Source organism: Pleurodeles waltl, chromosome 2_2 (assembly GCF_031143425.1).
Source record: "Pleurodeles waltl isolate 20211129_DDA chromosome 2_2, aPleWal1.hap1.20221129, whole genome shotgun sequence".
NCBI lineage: Eukaryota > Metazoa > Chordata > Amphibia > Caudata > Salamandridae > Pleurodeles > Pleurodeles waltl.
Window position 1 is genome coordinate 1,170,297,402 of NC_090439.1, and position 20,985 is coordinate 1,170,318,386.

General features: G+C 47.7%; 1 protein-coding gene across 2 annotated transcripts in view; it reads right to left on the bottom strand.

Moving 5' to 3' along the window:
* The window catches only part of GRINA (glutamate ionotropic receptor NMDA type subunit associated protein 1), a 162,104-nt gene that overhangs the window by 58,601 nt on the left and 82,518 nt on the right, over positions 1-20,985 (bottom strand). For both annotated transcript variants that reach the window (XM_069221158.1, XM_069221159.1), the window contains exon 2: positions 1,753-2,092. In XM_069221158.1, coding sequence (XP_069077259.1) covers positions 1,753-2,068 — 316 coding nt within the window. In that variant the 5' untranslated portion in view covers positions 2,069-2,092. The remainder of the gene's footprint in view (positions 1-1,752; positions 2,093-20,985) is intronic.

Sequence of the window (20,985 nt, forward strand, 5' to 3'; positions counted from 1 at the left end):
CGAAGCTGCTGTAATGGTGTATATTGGTGCAGTGTTCAGTAGTACGGGAGCTGTACTATACTACGGCTGTGCCTCACTCGATCAGTGACCTGGACCTGTTCCCCCCGTGCCTCTGATTACATGAAGCTGCTGTAATGGTGTATACTGGTGCAGTGTTCGGGGTACGGGAGCTGTACTATACTACAGCTGTGCTTCACTCGATCAGTGACCTGGACCTGTTTCCACCCCTGTGCTTCTGATTACACGAAGCTGCTGTAATGGTGTATATTGGTGCAGTGTTCAGTAGTACGGGAGCTGTACTATACTACGGCTGTGCCTCACTCGATCAGTGACCTGGACCTGTTTCCCCCGTGCCTCTGATTACATGAAGCTGCTGTAATGGTGTATACTGGTGCAGTGTTCGGGGTACGGGAGCTGTACTATACTACGGCTGTGCCTCACTCGATCAGTGACCTGGACCTGTTTCCACCGTGCCTCTGATTTCACGAAGCTGCTGTAATGGTGTATACTGGTGCAGTGTTCGGGGTACGGGAGCTGTACTATACTACAGCTGTGCTTCACTCGATCAGTGACCTGGACCTGTTTCCACCCCTGTGCTTCTGATTACACGAAGCTGCTGTAATGGTGTATATTGGTGCAGTGTTCAGTAGTACGGGAGCTGTACTATACTACGGCTGTGCCTCACTCGATCAGTGACCTGGACCTGTTCCCCCCCGTGCCTCTGATTACATGAAGCTGCTGTAATGGTGTATACTGGTGCAGTGTTCGGGGTACGGGAGCTGTACTATACTACAGCTGTGCTTCACTCGATCAGTGACCTGGACCTGTTTCCACCCCTGTGCTTCTGATTACACGAAGCTGCTGTAATGGTGTATATTGGTGCAGTGTTCAGTAGTACGGGAGCTGTACTATACTACGGCTGTGCCTCACTCGATCAGTGACCTGGACCTGTTTCCCCCGTGCCTCTGATTACATGAAGCTGCTGTAATGGTGTATACTGGTGCAGTGTTCGGGGTACGGGAGCTGTACTATACTACAGCTGTGCTTCACTCGATCAGTGACCTGGACCTGTTTCCACCCCTGTGCTTCTGATTACACGAAGCTGCTGTAATGGTGTATATTGGTGCAGTGTTCAGTGGTACGGGAGCTGTACTATACTACGGCTGTGCCTCACTCGATCAGTGACCTGGACCTGTTCCCCCCGTGCCTCTGATTTCACGAAGCTGCTGTAATGGTGTATACTGGTGCAGTGTTCGGGGTACGGGAGCTGTACTATACTACAGCTGTGCTTCACTCGATCAGTGACCTGGACCTGTTTCCACCCCTGTGCTTCTGATTACACGAAGCTGCTGTAATGGTGTATATTGGTGCAGTGTGGTGTGTTACAGTAGCTCTAGTATACAACAGCTGCTTCATTTGAAATACATGTGCTGTTGGTGTAAGCCCTGGGGTCCTCAGCTTGTTCATTTTTTAAATGGAACTTTCCTAGAAACAAGGAGAGGCCGAAAGAAAACATCACAATACTTTAAGCCTTCAACATATTTTGGATTTGATGCAATTTAAGGAAAAATAAAACATTTTCAACTTCAAATGCCTTATGCACGAGTGCATGTTTCATCACCAAGGCCCACAGAGAAGGGCCCTCAAAATATGCCTAGAGGAAGAAGCAATGTGGACTGCTGCACATGCGCACTCCCACACACATGCATGTACACTGAGGCACACACATGCCGCAGGCACAGAAATACTCACCATCAGGCCCACCTTGGAAGACTGGCTGTGGCTGGACGTAGGGTTGCTGGACGTAGGGTTGCTGGGGGTAGGGCTGCTGGGGGTAAGAGCCTTGTGGGTAGGGGCCTTGTGGGTAAGGCCCCTGGGGGTAGGGGGCTTGGATGTATGGCCCTGCAGGGTATGGCGGCTGCCCATATGGTGCAGATGTCGGGTAGGGGGCTTGCCCATACGGAGGAGGAGGGATAGGCGGCTGCCCTGGGGCGTGAGGAGAAGGGTAGGGGGCGCTGGGGTTAGGGTATGCCTCCTCCGACACCAGGAAACTCTTCTCTTGAGACATCTTCAGAAGCAGTTAGACTGTTTCCTGTGGGACAAACAAAGGGAAATCAACAGTGAGTGAATGATTTAAGAACAAGCAATGACTTTCCCCACCATTAGCAACCAAAGAGCAAGGACTTTAACAAGAAGAATGAGAATGAGTGATCAGAGAGGAAAGTCCCACAGTCGAAATGGTTAATGTTACCTACCTGTAACTATAAGCTGGGCTTGCACCTCGCGTCAGTTGTAGAGTCGCCTGCTAGCCATATCTACGGCAGCACACCCTGGCTCTATTTATGCTCCATGTTTTTGTTACACACTCAACGGTTCCCTGTGGTCTGTGGTGTTTCACCTCCTTTAAAGTAGGCATTAAATGTCCATTCTCAAAAGAACCATTCATCCCCGTAACTACTGTTCACATACCAAAGAAATCCAAGCTTTTACAAAGAGACCACCCAGACCCCAAATGTTAGCAAGAGACCATCCAGACAAATAACTTGTAGCAAGACACCACCCAGGCACCTGACTGATGAGAAGAGAGCACTGAGACACCCAAAATGCTAGAACGAGAGCAACCACACACCCAACTGGCAATAAGAAACCACCCAGACGCCAAACTGCCAGGACGAGGTAATCTATACATTCAACTGGTAGAAAGAGAGTACTCAGACACCAAAATGGCGGGAAGAGAGCAGCCAGACCAGCAGGGCCCTGGTGCCCACATTCAAATGGAACTGAGTGAGTCTTGCTTTTGCAGTTGGCAGACACCCAAGTAGTGAGAAAAGAGCAACCATATGCCCACCTGTTGGGAAGAGAGCAACCAGAAACCCAGCTGGTAAGAAGAAACGACTCAAGACACCCAACTGGTAAGAAGAGACCACTCAAGACACCTAACTAGTAAGAAGAGACCACTCAAGACACCCAACTGGTAAGAAGAGACCACTCAAGACACCCAATTGGTAAGAAGAGACCACTCAAGACACCCAACTGGTGGGAAGAGAACAAACACACACCCGACTGGTAAGAGGAGACCACTCGACACCCAACTGGTGGGATGAGAACAAACACACACCCGACTGGTAAGAGGAGACCACTCGACACCCAACTGGTGGGACAAGAACAACCAGACACCCGACTGGTAGGAATAGAACAACCAGACACATAAGTGGTAAGAAGAGACCACTCAAGACACCCAACTGGTGGGATGAGAACAACCAGAAGAGAACAACTAGACACCCAAATGGTAGGAAGAGAACAACCAGACACCCAACTGGTGGGAAGAGAACAACTAGACACCCAACTGGTAAGAGGAGACCACTCAAGACAACCAACTGGTAAGAAGAGACCACTCAAGACACCCAACTGGTAAGAAGAGAAGAACCAGACACCCAACTGGTAAGAGGAGACCACTCAAGACATCCAACTGGTGGGAAGAGAACAACCAGACACCCAACTGGTAAGAGGAGACCACTCAAGACACCCAACTGGTGGGACGAGAACAACCAGACACTCGACTGGTAGGAATAGAACAATCAGACACCTAACTCTTGGGAAGAGAGCAACCACAAACCCACCTGGTAGATAAAGAACACTCAGACACCCAACTGTTGGGAAGAGAACATCCAGGCACCCAACCAGGTCAAAGAGTGCACCCAGGCATCCAAAAGGTAGAAAGAGAACATCTAGACACCCAACTGGTACAAGAGCGTGCCCATACCAACAGGATCCAGGCACCTACATTCCAGTGGCACTGATGGGGTCTTGCTCTTGGCAGTGAGTGTACTGTTGATGGAATGTGGCAGTGGCTGGTATTGAGTATTTGGCCCTCTGGTGCTTTTTCTGTTGTCACGTTCCCCAGACCCCTAGCTCATTAAGTGCAGCATTTAGAGCTCCGATAAACTGAGTCCTTCTGTCTGACAGAACTCTGACTGCCATCGGACTGCTCCAAGCCACAGGCCCAAGCTTGTGAGGTTCCCCAGGGCTCGAACTATGGCCCGATGCGGTTTCCCAAACTTGAAGCACCTTGTGCATTGTGTCAATACACTTGATATCCCTCCACAGTTTTGGAAGTTGGAAATAAAACTGTCTTTTTGAGTAAAGAAGTGATTCTCATACCGGATGAGAGTATTTAAAGTGGATCATTAAATACATATTTTAAACGAAGTTTATTTAGTTTCTCTAACTCACACTTTCTTGGTAGCTGGAAATTCTCATTAAAGAAAGTATGCATTTAACAGGAAGCAACAAGAGTATTGTCATTCTAGGGAGGTGTAGGGGCATGCTTGGGTAGAGTTGTGTGTCTCCAATAACCCTGCTTGTGGACATCTAATCAGTGGCACTTTTAAGACTCTGGGTGTATCTAGGAATAGGCCTGAGCTTGAACACTCAGATCGACTCTGTTTTAGGTACACAGCTCTGTCGCTGGCAGAACAAGTTACTAGTTTAAGAGCGAGAATATTCCCAAGGCTACTACCCAGAGACTTCAACTTGGAATTCCAGCCAAGGCCAGTCTGTGCCCCAGTGTTGAAAAGACCACCCCTGCCCTGCCTAACACTGAGGAGTCCTCAACTGGCCTCTATCCTCTAGCAAAGTGGCTTCAATGATCTTTCCACGCCAACGTCCCAGCGTTTTTACCCAATAATTGTTGGTCTTCAATCTGGTATCTTATAAACATCTGAACCTTCAACAGATAGTAATGAGTTTGGGGGCTAGAGGTTACCGAAAGGCGATTCACTTCCTGGACCCACAAGCACAGCAGATGTGGCCTGATGGGAATCAAGGAGACGTGTAAATATGAAATGGGTTTTGGCCCAGACAACCCCTCGGAGGATCCAGGGTCTCCTTCTAGACCTGGGATGCTTGCAGGGATTTACAAAGTGAGACAGGACTACAATACCCGGTCCAGTGACGGGCGAGATGAAGGTGCGCTGACGTCACACGATGAATTAACTCGCCCCCCCCACTGAGGCATGCGGGTGCCTGCGGCTCTGGCACTCAGTGAACACATTTGTGACTCTTAGAAGGTATGTACAATACAGCCCACCCATAATATGCAGGCTCTCAAAGCACCTCAACAAAAAGCTTCCTCCATGATGCATGGACCCCTTGTCAACGATACCTTGGGTGGGATGAGGTCCATGTGGGGGGCGGCATCGCCCCAAGACCCACCCAGGAAGAAAAGTGTTACTTCTTACTGTGATATCATCTGTGTCTGATTTGTGTACATGAAAATGATGCTCTCCTTCTCGTCAGAGCTCCCCTCTGGAGCAGGCAGCAGGGTACCATCTAGTGGTGTCTCTGGTCAGGACCCATTCTAGGGGAGGACATGGGCAGACCTGGGCAGAAAATGGCGCGTTCCTTGTGCTCCCACTGGCAGTGCTAGGCTGGTCCTGTTTGCAAACATTTGTCCAACAATCTGGAGTAAAACAGGCCAGTGTGTAGCCCTCCTGGAAGAGTAAAGCAGGACTGTGTTACTAGGGAGTAAAACTGGCAATGTGCAGCCCTGCTGGAAAAGTGAGTAAAACAGGCCTGTGTTAATGGGGAGTAAAACAGGCCGGTGTTAATGGGGCGTAAAACAGGCCGGTGTTAATGGGGCGTAAAACAGGCCGGTGTTAATGGGGCGTAAAACAGGCCAGTGTTAATGGGGCGTAAAACAGGCCGGTGTTAATGGGGCGTAAAACAGGCCGGTGTTAATGGGGCGTAAAACAGGCCGGTGTTAATGGGGCGTAAAACAGGCCGGTGTTAATGGGGCGTAAAACAGGCCGGTGTTAACGGGGAGTAAAACAGGCCGGTGTTAACGGGGAGTAAAACAGGCCTGTGAGGGAGGCTCCAGGCAAGAGCCCTGCAGGCACTTGTAAAGTTTATGTAGAAACCCCCGCGGTAGAGATGGGGGGGCAGGTCAGGCTGCGCCTTGCCGCCTCCCAGCTATTCCTGGCCAGGTCCAGGTCTGTTGCAATGGAAGCCCCGAGCTCAGGACAATGGGGACGGTTTGGGGCTCCTGTCGGGTTATTCGTGATGTCTTCCCACTGTTTCCTGGGGAGAACGATCCCTTGGCGCCTACAAGATGTACACTGTTTGTAAAGCCCCCCCTGCTGGCGGTGATGGGCCTTAGTAATGAAGACGCGTCTCCTAAAACTAACAACACTGAAGCTGTGTGTGAAGGAAGCTTGGTGGCCGTGGCGTCTTCGGGGTGGCTTACAACACGGCCCTCGGATAGAAAGTTTGCAACAAACTGTCCTTGTGTGAAGTGTGGTGTAATGCAACCTTACCTGAAGGCCCGTCCACTTCTATAAGGTGACTTCCTGAGGTTTAAATTCATCCAAATACAACAGGAGAAACTGTATGGAGAAAAAGTGGCGGGAAGAGCTCTCACCCCGGCTATCATGTTCTGCGTGTCTGTCCTCGTCTGCTGTACACATACAATACATTACACCTACATTTTTAAAATAAGCGGTAGAAACTACTCAGGATGTGGTCCATTTATTGTCAAATCCACCTACTGTGAATATCTATCACCTGATGAAATTATTTTAGCCAATAGGTATCGTTTAAACCGTTAACCGAATTAACTAAACCAAATTTATTATATTTAAATATTGGTTGAAACCGAAGAACATAATGTTTAACTACTGAAATAAACAAATAATATAAATTAGATAAATAAATAAATTCCGTACTCACAGCATGCATTCTTCGACCACAAGGCTGCTCAATACCGTACTTAGATGATGCATCCTTCAAATGCATGGCTCTTCGATACTGGGCTTGCATTATGCATCCTTCAAATGTATGGCTACTCGGTAACTGGGCTTACAGGATGCATCCTTCGAATGCATGGCTGCTCAGTAACTGGGCTTACAGAATGCCTCCTTCAAATGCATGGCTGCTTGGTAACTGGACTTACAGGATGCATCCTTCAAGTGCATGGCTGCTCAGTAACTGGGCTTACAGGATGCATCCTGCAAATGCATGGCTGCTCGGTAACTTGGCTTACAGGATGCATCCTTCGAATGCATGGCTGCTCGGTAACTAGGCTTACAGTATGGATCCTTCTAATGCATGGCTGCTCGATACTGGGCTGACAATATGGATCCTTTGAATACATGGCTGCTCCATACTGGGCTTACAGGATGCATCCTTCGAATGCATGGCTGCTCGGTAACTGGGCTTACAGGATGCATCCTTCGACTGCAGGGCTGCTCAATAAATGGGCTTGCAGCACACATTTATTCAAATGCATGGCTGCTCAATAATGTGCTTACAGTATGCATCCTTTCAATGAGTACCTAGCTGCTTGGTACTAGGTTCACAGTACGCATCCTTTGAGTGCATAGCTGCTTGATACTGAGCTTACAGGCTGCAGTGCTCTAACACACAGCTGCTCAACACTGGTTGCCAAATGTATCCTTTGAATAAATAGCTGCATGATACTGGGGTGAAAGGATGCATCCTTCCAACGCATAGGGACTTGGTACTGGGCTCAGAGTACACATCCTTAGAGTTCACAGCTGCGCTATACTGGCTTACAGGACGCATTGTTCTAATGCAGCTTCATACTGTAGTTGCCACATGTATCCTTTGAATGCATAACTGCTGCTCATTATTGGCCTTTCGGTACGCATCATATTAATGCTAGTCAATACTGGGATTACAGTACGCTTCCTATGAATGCATAGATGCTTAATACTGAGCTTACATTATGGGTTCTTCAAAGGAACAGCGACTCGCTTGATACTGCGTTTACAGTATGTATACCGCTAATTGATAGCTGCTCCCTCAATGTGTTTACACTTTGTTTCTTTCTAATAGATAGCTGCTTGCTTGATAATGTATTTATGGTATGAATTCTTCTAACGGACAGCTGCTCATTCGATAATGTGTTTACACTATGCTTCCTTGTAATGGATAACTTCTTGCTTGATAATGTATTTATGGTATGTATTCTTCTATTGGACAGCTGCTCATCCGATAATGTGTTTACACTACGCTTCCTTCTAAAGGATACCTTCTTGCTTGATAATGTATTTATGTATGTATTCTAACAGACAGGTGCTCATTCGATAATGTGTTTACACTATGTTTCGTTCTAATGGATAGATGCTTGCTCGATAAAGTGTTTATGGTATGTATTCTTCTAACGGACAGCTGCTCATTCAATAATGTGTTTACACTATGTTTCCTTCTAAAGGATAGCTGCTCGCTCGATACTGTGTTTACAGTATGTATCTTTCTAATGAATAGCTGCTCAATGTGTTTACAGTATCCATACTTTTAACGGATAGCTGCCCGCGCAATACTGTGTTTACAGTATGTATCTTTCTAATAAAAAGCTGTTTGCACTCTGTACAGTAGCTAACTTTCTAATGGGTAGCTTCTCACTCAACACTGTTCAGAGTATGTATCCTTCTAATGGATACCTGCTGACTGCTCGATAAACCAAAACAAGCTACTCCCTATAGTACAGGTTTACCAACCACCCATCCAAGACATCTTCTTAACCAAAGTGTTCAATCTTACTGTTTATCGACAAAGTCTCCCACATAAAATCTTGCCAGCCGAGGACTACAACTAATGGGTGGATTATCACTATATCAAACCTGCAGGTAACTCCCTGATAACACACTCTCAGATTTAATCTTATTGTGAAGGCAACACTTTGAGAGCACTCACCACCAAGGTCTCTCCACAACCTATATTGTGAGCTGATCACACAGTGCGACATAATCTGAGGGGCTATCACATTGGCATAAAAGTAACAAAAGGAATTCCTTGCCAGATACATCCATAGACCATCGAACCAGAAAAAGGAAATCTAATATCTTTAGAGAACAAAGTCGCCCTACCAGGATACCAACAACTTCCACTGCCCCTCACCAACTCTGAGAACATCTCCTTCAAAAACAACTATAAATCAAGACATCTCCTCTGCCACAATAACTCACCAGGGGCTAAACAAACTCAAATCTTTCAAACCTAGGACAGCTTCAAGCATACCTGTAACAGAAGAACAAGTTACTTACCTTCGGTTACGCCTTATCTGGTATAGACAGACTAGTGGCAGATTCCTTACCTCCGTATTCTTGCCAGGCACCAGACTGGATCCGAAAAAACTTTTCAGCAGTACTGCTGCGCGTCGGTAGAGGGCACCGTGTGTGACTCCATATCGACATCGTCCACCGGATATGACGTTGACGGAGTCCATATAATCTCTCCTCCGACACGTTGATGTCAGTTTCTTCTGTGACCAGAATCTGCGCAACAATGTGGGGCCACCACAGAAACTAGCAATGGAACAGTGTGCCAACAAGAGAGATAGACGTCATTTTGAATTACAACTACTAATTTGTAATTCAAGGTAAGATAATATCAAGAAAGGGATACTGAGGTAAAATAAAAGAGATCGCATAACGGGGAGGATGGGTGGGTCGGTAAGGAATCTGCAGCTAGTCTGTGTCTCTTTATATGCCAAAGCAATATTAAGCCAGGAGGTGGGTCTGCGAACATATCCTACCCAATTTTCACATAGAAGCAACCGGTCTAACTGAAGGCAGAGTAAACCAGTCATGAGAGAATCAAAGGTGAGAAAGAACATTTGTCTCAGCAGACGAATAGTGGAAAGACCCCCAGAGCATGTTAAGACATGGAATGCCATGGGGAGTGGAGCACGTGGCAATGAAAATGAATCTTTCGAAGACAACAAGCAACAGGAAAATAAACATGTATAGCCCTAAGGTAAGAGCTGTACCGATAAAAGGCTGAGGACTAAGGTGCAAGACCACCGCAAAAGTCACTGAGATAATGGGGATGGAACACCTAACAAGGAGAATCCACAGAGGACATGTAAATAGGATGCATGCATGCTGCCTCAACCAGGATGCGTAGGCAAAACCAGTAACAAGCTGAAAACCCAACGCTGGTAGGGAGAGTAACTCAAAGGCAGAGTGCACTCCTCCAGGAACACTAAGGAGGAGCTGTAGAGAGGTGTAATAGAACTGTAATACACACAGAAAGGTTCGACAGGGGACACGAAAAAGGCGTGCTATGACCTGCATGTGATGGAGAAATGAAGAGATCTGAACAGGGATATGCGGAAGCACCCACACATACAGATGGAATGACAAATGTGATTGTGCAAGGTATCTATAGATATGTATAGAGCCTCGCTAGACACCGATGCAGATATAAATATAAAGATATAGACCTATGAACCATATATATGAAGATATAGATACATAGTATATGGAAATATAGAAAGAAAAGGGCTGAACAAACAGCAATACAGTAGCAAAATAAAAGAGGGGAGAGAAAGGAAAATCACACCTCTCAAGGAAGAAAAAGTCTGTCCAAGCAGGAAAAGCAGTGCTAGTGGACTAAAACCTAGAAGAGGCTGGTAGAACAACCTGCGGATAGGAAACAACAGAAACCTTGCGGTATATGAAACAAGGTCAACACCAGGCAGAAAATCGCCACAGGAGAAGACGCCAACCACAGAAAGGCCAAGATAAGGCAATGATTAGTTCAGCAGAGCTGAAAGAAAGGGCCCAAGGAAAAAGGGGGCAGAGTCCAGGATGGACAAAATCGACATAAAAGAAAGCAGTCCAATATGTTGCCCGAACAATAAAATATCCTAAAGGGGAGATAAAGCTGACGTTGACTTCCAGAATGGGATTTGAACACTGAACCTGTGTTTTGCTTTACTTTTGACTGAGCCAAAATATACACACTGAAAGGAGTCGAAAAGATTCTCAGGAAAGCACTTCTTAATCTAAAGAAGACATTTATTATAGCGTTTTTTGCAAGGTTCGTGAAGGAAGGTTTGAATAGTAAAAAGTGTACTTTCAAAACATGCAACAATAACGTAAGACCATGTATAGAGAATCTTCAATCTATGAACAGCAAAATAAAAAACATGCAAGAATGCAAACACTTATACTGATATATGGATAGATATTAATACACAATGCAAAGCAAATAATTAATAAAAATTCATCACCCTAGAGCCTGTCAGATGCTTCATCTTTCTCATGCCAGCAAGGCGATGACCCCATTCAACTGCGAGAAAGAGATCTCCACCCTCACGAGACAGGTGTCAGGCATTTGACGTCTAAATCCTGACAAGGTCTTGGAATCCACGACTGCCGAGCAGGGCCATCTTTTATATCTTAAAGAACCAGAGAAGGGGCTTTCTAGAAAAACCCCTCCCATAAAAAAGAAATATTCAAAAATGGTGGCGAGTTTAGGTAAGCTTTGAAAGAAATGCATTGGGACCTGGCCAGAATCTCTAGGCACCCCTCCTAAAGTCAAACCGTTCCCTGCTTGCACTATAAACACCAGTCTGGTACATTCTTATTGTGCTGACTGCCTAATTCCTCCAAATTATGTACTAGTTCTTAGGTGATAATATGTCCTAGCTCTTCGTGAGAAAGAGGACACGTAGAAATAGAAAACACGTTGCATAACATGTTTGTACAGAAAAGCACTTGCACCTCTAACGTGGCAGTGAGGCAAAGATGAATACAAAATGGAGTCTAACTAGTGACCACTAAAGTGACAGTGGGCAGCTAAGCCAAGTGCAAAGTGGTGCGACACAAGGTCAGTGGTCAACACACAAATATCACTACATTCTGTAGGGGTCTGCAAGGTCAAATGCTAGTGTCTACACCAGAGGCTACAGCTCTAAGCAACACAACAAAATGGAGCTAGAGAGGAATAATGGCTGACAAAGGAAGAGACATGACTACTTCCGTGCAGCCGTCATAGAAAGGATTAAGCAAGTCCTAGGACTTGAATCCTACACATTAAATGCCGGAGCATAGCGGTAAAAAAATGACCAAGGTCACACATAAGGGGAAAGAATCTCAAGGAGGGAAAAAAAAACAAAGGGATACAGACAGAAACAACCTAGGAGGGCAGGGCCAACATTCTTGAATAAAGACAAGAACCCATACGTAGATGGATGAAGCCCCGAGCCTACACAGAGCAGGGCAGGAGGAAGAAAAATGTAAGAACGCCGACACTGTGGCAAAACAGAAGCAGCAAGGTAGAAATATATATATATCTCTACGAGGGATAAGTAAACTGCATCCAGGATCGGAGAGAAAGGTCAGAAGGAAGACTATGTTGTCCATGAAGAAGAAAAAGACTGTGGCACATGGGCAGACAAAAAAAGCATGTGGGCCAGTGCACAAACAGGATATAGCAGTTCATGAGAAAAGTAGAATAGGGAATAGAAACCAGTGTCCTATAAGGGTGAAAGAGGGACTAGTTAAACATAAAAGTATGGATAAAAGCCTACACCAATTGCTCCAAAGAGCAAGGAACTGAAAACAACCCTTGTATGAGGAAGAACCCCGTAGAGAGCAAATTTCTTAGGCGTAACGCCCATAAGCTGAGACCACAGCAACCCCCAACCCTCTAAAAGGTATCAGACCCAAACAGGGTCCCAAAGAAATAATGGAACCTGTCCACAACAAGTGGAAAAAGAACAGAACACCTGCAGATGCACAAACACCACCTTGTGTGCTAGGTAGGCAGTTAGTACATAAGAAAAAGCACCTATAGGAAGCAGGAGCACCATATCGGGTATCGTACAGGAAGCAAAGAAGCACTCTGCCCCTAGAGGCAGAGAAAAAAGCAACAGGGGAATAAAAACTGCCCCTGAACAAAGGAAGGAAACCAATACACAGTGAGACCATGTACCATCAGGAGGTGTTAAGACTGTGTGCCACCATGAGCATCTCTAAATTGTTGTAAAGCTGAGTTGGCATGCGCACCAAAACTTGAGGTGCCATCAAAAGGCATGTCAAGTACAATTGCCTGCACAGCCTCTGAAAAATTGGAGGGAGGCAGCCATGCCCGCCGACACAGAGCCAAAGAAAAGGCCATAAACCTTCTAACAAAATCTGATACTAAGTTGGGCAGCTTGCTGATCATCCTGTACCAAGGAAACCAGAATATTCCAAGCCTCCTCAGGGAGAGAAGGCAAAATGCACTCCACAGAGTCCCACAAGACGTGGAAGAAGCGAGCAAGGACACAAGAAGTGTTGATCAAATGCAGAGCAGAGCTAATTGAAGCAAAAATACACCTACCAGAAGCGTCAAGCTGCCCGACCTCTCACTCTGTGCAGCCAAAGTAGCTGGTACCACAAAGCTTTGAGTAGTCTGGTGCCGATAGAGGCAAGATGGATCCTCGGCAGCTGGTCCATGTATATGTGAAATAGAGAATTCCACGGGGGGATACCAGCTGAGTCCAAACCACCAAGAGGATATTGTAAAGAGTCTCACAATAAGGAAGGTCAGGCTCTACAGAAAACTAGTCAGGATGCAGGACATCAAGTAAAGTGTCCGTGGGCAATTGAACAGTAGGAAGTTGTAAGTTCAACACCTCCGAAACACGGATTAACATATCTGCTAGAGCAGAACTTGCATCTGTAGCCCACTCAGGAGGTGACAGCAGGCTGGAGGCCAGGGAGGAGTCAAGGCCACTAGCATTGCCCAATTCATAAAACCAATCTAATTGTGTATTTGTAATGATGTCGGGAAGGGGAGGTCGATAATCCAAACCATGCCCCTCCGAATAGGGAACTGGAGGGTTGGCTTCAGAAGACATAGGGCAAGAATCTGAAATAGCGGATTCCATTGGCGCCATTCCCAGCGTTGGGATCAACGTTGTGAGCGTCAGACCTCAACGTCGGAAAGTGCATCAGTCGACTTCAGTGAGATGGCAATCGGACCGTCGAGCGAAAGTCAACAGTATCACCACAACCAGAATCAGCAAAGCAGAACTTGATGCCGACAATCTAGCCAACAGAAAAGAGTCAGGCGTGGGAGGTGGAAGCCATAGAAAGCGGTGAACCGGCACCTAACCAACTCTGGAGACAGTCAGGGGGCCTAACGGGCACCGAGGGCAAACTTGCCGGGGAAGATCCTGTTAGGGCACCCTCCACCTCTTTGGGGCCTGAAGGCACTCTAGGGGAAGGGGTAGGTGTAGGCCCAAAAAGGGTGTGCAGGGATGTGTAATAGTCCCGCATCTGAGCCAGTCGCCCCGGCGCCAGGAAAAATCAGGAGGTGGGGGCAGACTCCTGCACGGATTCGGATTGAGACACGTCACTTACAGCTACTGTTAGTCATTCTGTGCCCAACAGCTCCAGAGAGAAGGATTGGGACAAGTCACTTACAGATACTGTTAGTCATTCTGTGCCCAACAGCTCCAGAGAGAAGGATGGAGACACGTCACTTACAGATACTGTTAGTCATTCTGTGCCCAACAGCTCCAGAGAGAAGGATGGAGACACGTCACTTACAGATGCTGTCAGTCATTCTGTGTCCAACAGCTCCAGAGAGGAGGGTGGAGACATGTCACTTACAGACACAGTCATTCTGTGCCCAACAGCTCCAGAGAGAAAGATTGGGACACGTCACTTACAGCTACTGTTAGTCATTCTGTGCCCAACAGCTCTAGAGAGAAGGATGGAGAGACGTCACTTACAGATACAGTCATTCTGTGCCCAACAGCTCCAGAGAGAAAGATTGGGACACGTCACTTACAGCTACTGTTAGTCATTCTGTGCCCAACAGCTCTAGAGAGAAGGATGGAGAGACGTCACTTACAGATACAGTCATTCTGTGCCCAACAGCTCGAGAGAAGGATGAAGAGACGTCACTTACAGTCATTCTGTCCCAACAGCTCCAGTGAAGAGGATGGAGAGACGGCACTTACATGGTCCTAGTCACTCACATCTTCACAGTACCTGACCAGTCTGGACAGGGGTGGAGCTGGGACACACCAGGAAGTCTCCGGATCGCTTTTCAAAGACTGGCAGAAGAGTTGGGGCCTGGATTCTAGACGCACCTGTGTGTGCCAGAGACAGATGCGCACGTCTGCTGACGTGTCCAGTGATGGAGCCAGGGGCACAGAGGTACTGACGGCCTCCACCTCAACGAATGGAAGACTGTTCACCTCCTTCCGAGCCATCCCTCACTTCCTCCCACTCGGGCAGATGGAGTTCTCAGATAAAACCTGGTGCCTGAGAGTCACAAAGACGGTGGCCGAGTAACTGATGTGCATGCGAGATGCAAGAACCATGTGACGCAACATAGACATGCTCCATGCTAGAGATTACACGGGGATGGCTTGAAAACCAGGCCTGGCGCTGCAGCCCTGAGCTCCCGCAAGTGTCAGGGGCAGAATGACATGAAGCAATGTATTGTGAATAATACATTCGCTTGAGTAAAGAACATAACAAGCAGGTTTAGAGGTCTGTATCAGAAGATCTCACAAGGTGCCTAGAAAGGAAGGGCCCCACCAGGGGTGCAGCTTAGTCAGATTCGGGAGGGGGTGGGTGGGTGGGTGAATGTGAATGTCAAATTTCTGAACTCAAGAGCAGGGAGCCACAGGGTGAATGGGGGAGATGACCAAGGTTCAGGATGGACTGGTCCCATGAGGGTCATGGTCAATACTGATTTGCATTAGGTGGGCCTGTGGGGCTATTTACAGTTTGGTGCACAGGGTGCAGTCTTGCAGCGGCAACAGAGTACTCTGTCTGCCAAACTGAAGGCCCGCCCGGTTTGGACTTGGACGGATTGCAAGTTTTACACCAATGGTGTAAAATTTGATCCACTACAAATGGAGTTGTCAGGTTTTAGCCATCCAACCGTCTACCCGATTTAAAGTGGATTGTCCATGAGAGGTTTTTTTTAATTAACTGTTTGTCACTACCAGGTATCTACTGGCACGGAGGGATAGCAAAAAAATTATTAAATAAAAAACATGGTGTAAGGTTATTATAATTTTTTATTATTATTTTAAAAACAAACTCCCACTTTAGGAGTCTGTTTTCGAAAATAAAAATCTTTGGAAAGTTTGACGGCTGTCCATAACATTTGATGGAGCAGTCTGGCCAACTTTTCCTACTGTGGCAGGAACCATCATGATTGGGGGTGGAGTAAAGGCAAGGTGTGTGACAAAGACCTCTGCCACTCTGCCAGTACTCCACCTACCAAGCGCTAAATCAGATCCTCTGTCCAGACTGGCACACTGGGCATTTGCAAGCTTTCATCCCATCACCTTTTGGGTGTTTGAGTGTGAGTAGTATGCCTGGAAACATGCCACTCGGGCAGCACAGAATACTTCTGGGGGACAGATTTACTACTTTTTTGGTAAACCAGTCACTGTATATATTTCAGTTCCTCATTCAAAAAATAAGCCAGATAAACCCTCTGACGAAATCAGGACAACAATTAAAAAACAACACAGACATAGCAGACTAAAATCAGGGCTCTCAGACCTAACTGCCAAGCCTGCACCCCAAACAGAAGGTGACGTGGATCTATAGCGCTGCGGAATCTCCGAAGAGTCGACCCGCAAGAACCTATGGACCAGGGACGAAGCAATCTACACCCACAAGAAAAAAAGAGGTAATATTCATGGAAGGTTTGCAGAGCCGGCAATGGGAGCAGAAAACACAAAGACAACTCTGCATAGCTCGATGAAGCTTCTACTTGACGCAGTCATTAGCAGAAAAATGTTAACTAAATTTAAAAAAAATCGCATTAATGAACACATCATAAGGTGTGAAAATCTGAAACAAGCATGGTCAAGGACTGTAAATGACCTTCCCCCCTCAATTCCTCAGCACCCTAAGCAGGGACCAGGGTGCTAGAGAAGGAACGCAGCTTGAACAGGGGGGGGGGGGGGGTCCAAGGGAAGCGCAACTCCTAGATCCAACAGAAATGTATCAGTACTTCATGTACGGCAGTTAAAAAATATATAAAAATGGTAAAAAGAACTGCAAGTGCGGTTTCAGGCATTAGAACCAACTGTAGCCTAGGTTGGGATAAGAGACCAGCTTAAATTCATGGAATCAGAATGTACAATTCTGAGACTAAGAGAGAAGTCATCATGTGCATGCAAAGGTGTGCATGCATGGATATATGCAGAACAAACAGTGGGTACAGCACAAGAGGTAAGGGCAGGTTACGGGACACCCTGGGGAAGTGCTTTCACCAGAAGGTGTGCTCGGATGAATTCTTTTTCCACAAGAAGGCTCTTCATTTCCTGCCTGAGGGAGTTTTCAGTACCTCGTTGAGATACAGCTCCATATCAGTTTGTTTCAGAAGGTGAGTCACCTGGTCGTCTCTCCCTGCAGTTTTTGCCACTGTAGGTGACACAAGATCCACCCCAGACCTGGATCTTACAGGCCAGGTACCACTGTGCTTCAATGAGCGAGATCCAACCCAGATCTGGATCTTCAATCTACAATGAGCGAGATCCACTCCAGATCTGGATCTTACTTGCCAGGTACCACTGTGCTTCAATGAGCGAGATCCACCCCAGATCTTGATCTTACTGGCCAGGTACCACTATGCTTCAATGAGCAAGATCCACCCCAGATCTGGATCGTGTCAGCCAGATAGCACTATGCTTCAATGAGCAGGGTGCCCCCGAAGTCTGGATCATGTTGGCCAGGTACCACTGTGCCTCAGTGAGCGGCCCGGCAGGCCTTGAAGGTGGTGGCCAGGGGCAGGTAGAGTGCCTTCCAAGTGTGGCTGATTCCCTGGACCTTTCAGCAGACGTGCAGTAGCCCGGAGGACGCACCTCCGAACAGAGGATGTGGCTGGGAGGATGCAAGCCAGCAGGTCACAGCTCTTTCGACATAGGACTGGACCAAAGCTCGTCTGGAAACTGGATCCTCAGAGAAGCACTTTCACTACGAGATGCAGCAGAAGCTACCACGAAACCGTTGTTTTGTTTCTAATCAGACGAGTAAAGATTGGATGGCGTGTATAAATTAGTCGGAGGACAGTTGTAGGGTGAGCTGTGAAGACTCACTGTAAAAGCCAGGAGGAATGCACATATGCTTCCTTGAAAGACACAAACATTTACAGGTCATTGTGTGCAAACAGAATCTGGAAATAACGTTTCCGCTAATATTATTCTTATATTATACATTGTTATATATTGTATTGTATGTTAAAAACATTAAGTAGTAAATAGCATTCCAACAGGTGTGTCCCTTTAGGATACACCCACTGATAGTTTTAGATATTTTTTATCTAACTTTGACTAACAAAAGTCACTGTTACTCCTGACCCTCCAGCGTGGCTCCGGCCCTTGGGAGGACCTTGGACACCTGTGGAGTGAGTAGGTGCTTGGCGCTGACAGAGACACAGTACAGCATGTGCGCTGTGGCCACAAAGCATCACCTGGGCCCTCCCTTGACACACACATCTTCAAGGGCGAATCTTCTAATATCCCCATCATGGAGAAGGAGCTCCACAGTGTCAAGCCAAATCCATCACTAAAAACTGACACTTTTAGGACAACCCTTTTTCTGTTTTTATTTTTTATTTTATTTTTAAATATCAACACATTTCGAAAGGATTCTGAGTAGCTGAGAACACCCGTAATCGGATTTCTGAAACATTCTACACCTGGGCAGCTGAAAGGCAGCAATGAGATGACTGCAGGAAATGTAAAATACCAGGGCCAGGGCAGATCACCCAGGTCTGGATGGAGTTAGTGAACAGTGCCTGCTCCAAGCTGCCACCTTGACAAGAAGATCACCCAGGTCTGGATGGAGTTAGTGAACAGTGCCTGCTCCAAGCTGCCACCTTGACAAGAAGATCACCCAGGTCTGGATGGAGTTAGTGAACAGTGCCTGCTCCAAGCTGCCACCTTGACAAGAAGATCACCCAGGTCTGGATGGAGTTAGTGAACAGTGCCTGCTCCAAGCTGCCACCTTGACAAGAAGATCACCCAGGTCTGGATGGAGTTAGTGAACAGTGCCTGCTCCAAGCTGCCACCTTGACAAGAAGATCACCCAGGTCTGGATGGAGTTAGTGAACAGTGCCTGCTCCAAGCTGCCACCTTGACAAGAAGATCACCCAGGTCTGGATGGAGTTAGTGAACAGTGCTTGCTCCAAGCTGCCACCTTGACAAGAAGATCACCCAGGTCTGGATGGAGTTAGTGAACAGTGCCTGCTCCAAGCTGCCACCTTGACAAGAAGATCACCCAGGTCTGGATGATGTTAGTGAACAGTGCCTGCTCCAAGCTGCCACCTTGACAAGAAGATCACCCAGGTCTGGATGATGTTAGTGAACAGTGCCTGCTCCAAGCTGCCACCTTGACAAGAAGATCACCCAGGTCTGGATGGAGTTAGTGAACAGTGCCTGCTCCAAGCTGCCACCTTGACAAGAAGATCACCCAGGTCTGGATGATGTTAGTGAACAGTGCCTGCTCCAAGCTGCCACCTTGACAAGAAGATCACCCAGGTCTGGATGGAGTTAGTGAACAGTGCTTGCTCCAAGCTGCCACCTTGACAAGAAGATCACCCAGGTCTGGATGATGTTAGTGAACAGTGCCTGCTCCAAGCTGCCACCTTGACAGAAAATCCACCTGGGCAGGACAGGAGAACGAAGAGTACCAGGCGATGGAGTGGGAGCTGCCATGCCACAGGAGCCTGAGGCCCAGAAGCACCTGCGACACCAGAAGGCTGGCCTCGGGGCCCGTGCCTAGCTGCAGGAACCCCCCCTAGAATCATTACAGCCGGATTGGTTTGGGAGGTATCCCTCCCGCCTGTTATCTTCAGCGCTGCACATCACTCCAGCCCCAAGTAGGGCACGTCCCGAGCCTGTGGATGAAGGGCCTGTTCCTGCCACCAGTGCCCGATGTGAGAGCATGAGGAGCTAGCTCATCGAGGGGCAGACTGTTCCCCTGCGCACCTCGTCAGGGCCTATGCTGGAGGGGCCTGTGGCTCCAGGGCCAGTTCCTGCCACCACTGCCCAGTGTGAGGTGCACTTCAGGGCGCGGACTGTCCCCCTGCGCACCAGGGCAAATCCCAGGCTGGTGGGGTCTGTGGCTCGGGGGCCGGTTCCTGCCACCAGTGCCCGGTGTGAGGAGCTCCCAGAGGCGCGGACTGTCCCCCTGCGCACTGGGGCAAGGCCCAGGCTGGAGGGGCCTGTGGATGAAGGGCCAGTTCCTGCCACCAGTGCCCGGTGTGAGGAGCTCCCTGAGGCGCGGACTGTCCCCCTGCGCACCGGGTCAGGGCCCAGGCTGGAGGGGCCTGTGGCTCGAGGGCCGGTTCCTGTCACAAGGGCCCGTTGTGAGGAGCTCCCTGAGGCGCGGACTGTCCCCCTGCGCACCGGGTCAGGGCCCAGGGCCTGGGCTCCAGCGCTCGTGCACCCCCTGCGTCAACAGTCATGCGCCACGGGACCCGCTGCCGAGAGGCCGCGAGCGCACGTCACCGCCTGACGTCACACGAGAGGGAGCTCGCTGACTGGACACCGGTCTGAGGCAAGAACGAAGTGCATTGTGGGTGGAAGGGGCAGTGCCCAGGAGGACGGGGTAGGGCCAGGCTGATACTGTAGAGCCCCGGTAGATATGAAGAGGCCGGGCACATGGTGTAAAGTACGGGTTGATGGGGAACGGGATGGGGTAGAGAGCAGATTGATTTTATTTTTATTTATTTTATTTAATGCGTTTTTATATAGCGCGGACTTTACCCGAAGGTGTCAGAGGGCTTCACAATAGGCAAAGTAAAGATACAAGAGGAGAAGAATTACAAGTGAGCCTGTTACAAAAACAAACGTTACATTACATGAGGCAAGTGATAATTGTGCAAGTATCAGGAGCAAAAATACACGAGGTAGCAAACGATACGTTACGAAAGGAAAAAGTGACGTGTGCAGGATACAAGAGCAAATAAAGTACGAGTAGAGGTAAAAAAAATTGCAATAAATGGTAGATACTCAAAACACTAAAACAATAGTTACGTTACATGAGGCAGTGGTGGCCGTTGTGCATGTATCAAAAGCAAACAAGATATAAGAGGTAGCAAATGATACGTTGTAGAAGGAAAGGTGCCGTGTACATGTTACAGAAGAGTACAAGATACAGGTAGAGGTAAAATATAGCACTAAATGGCATACACTCAAAACAC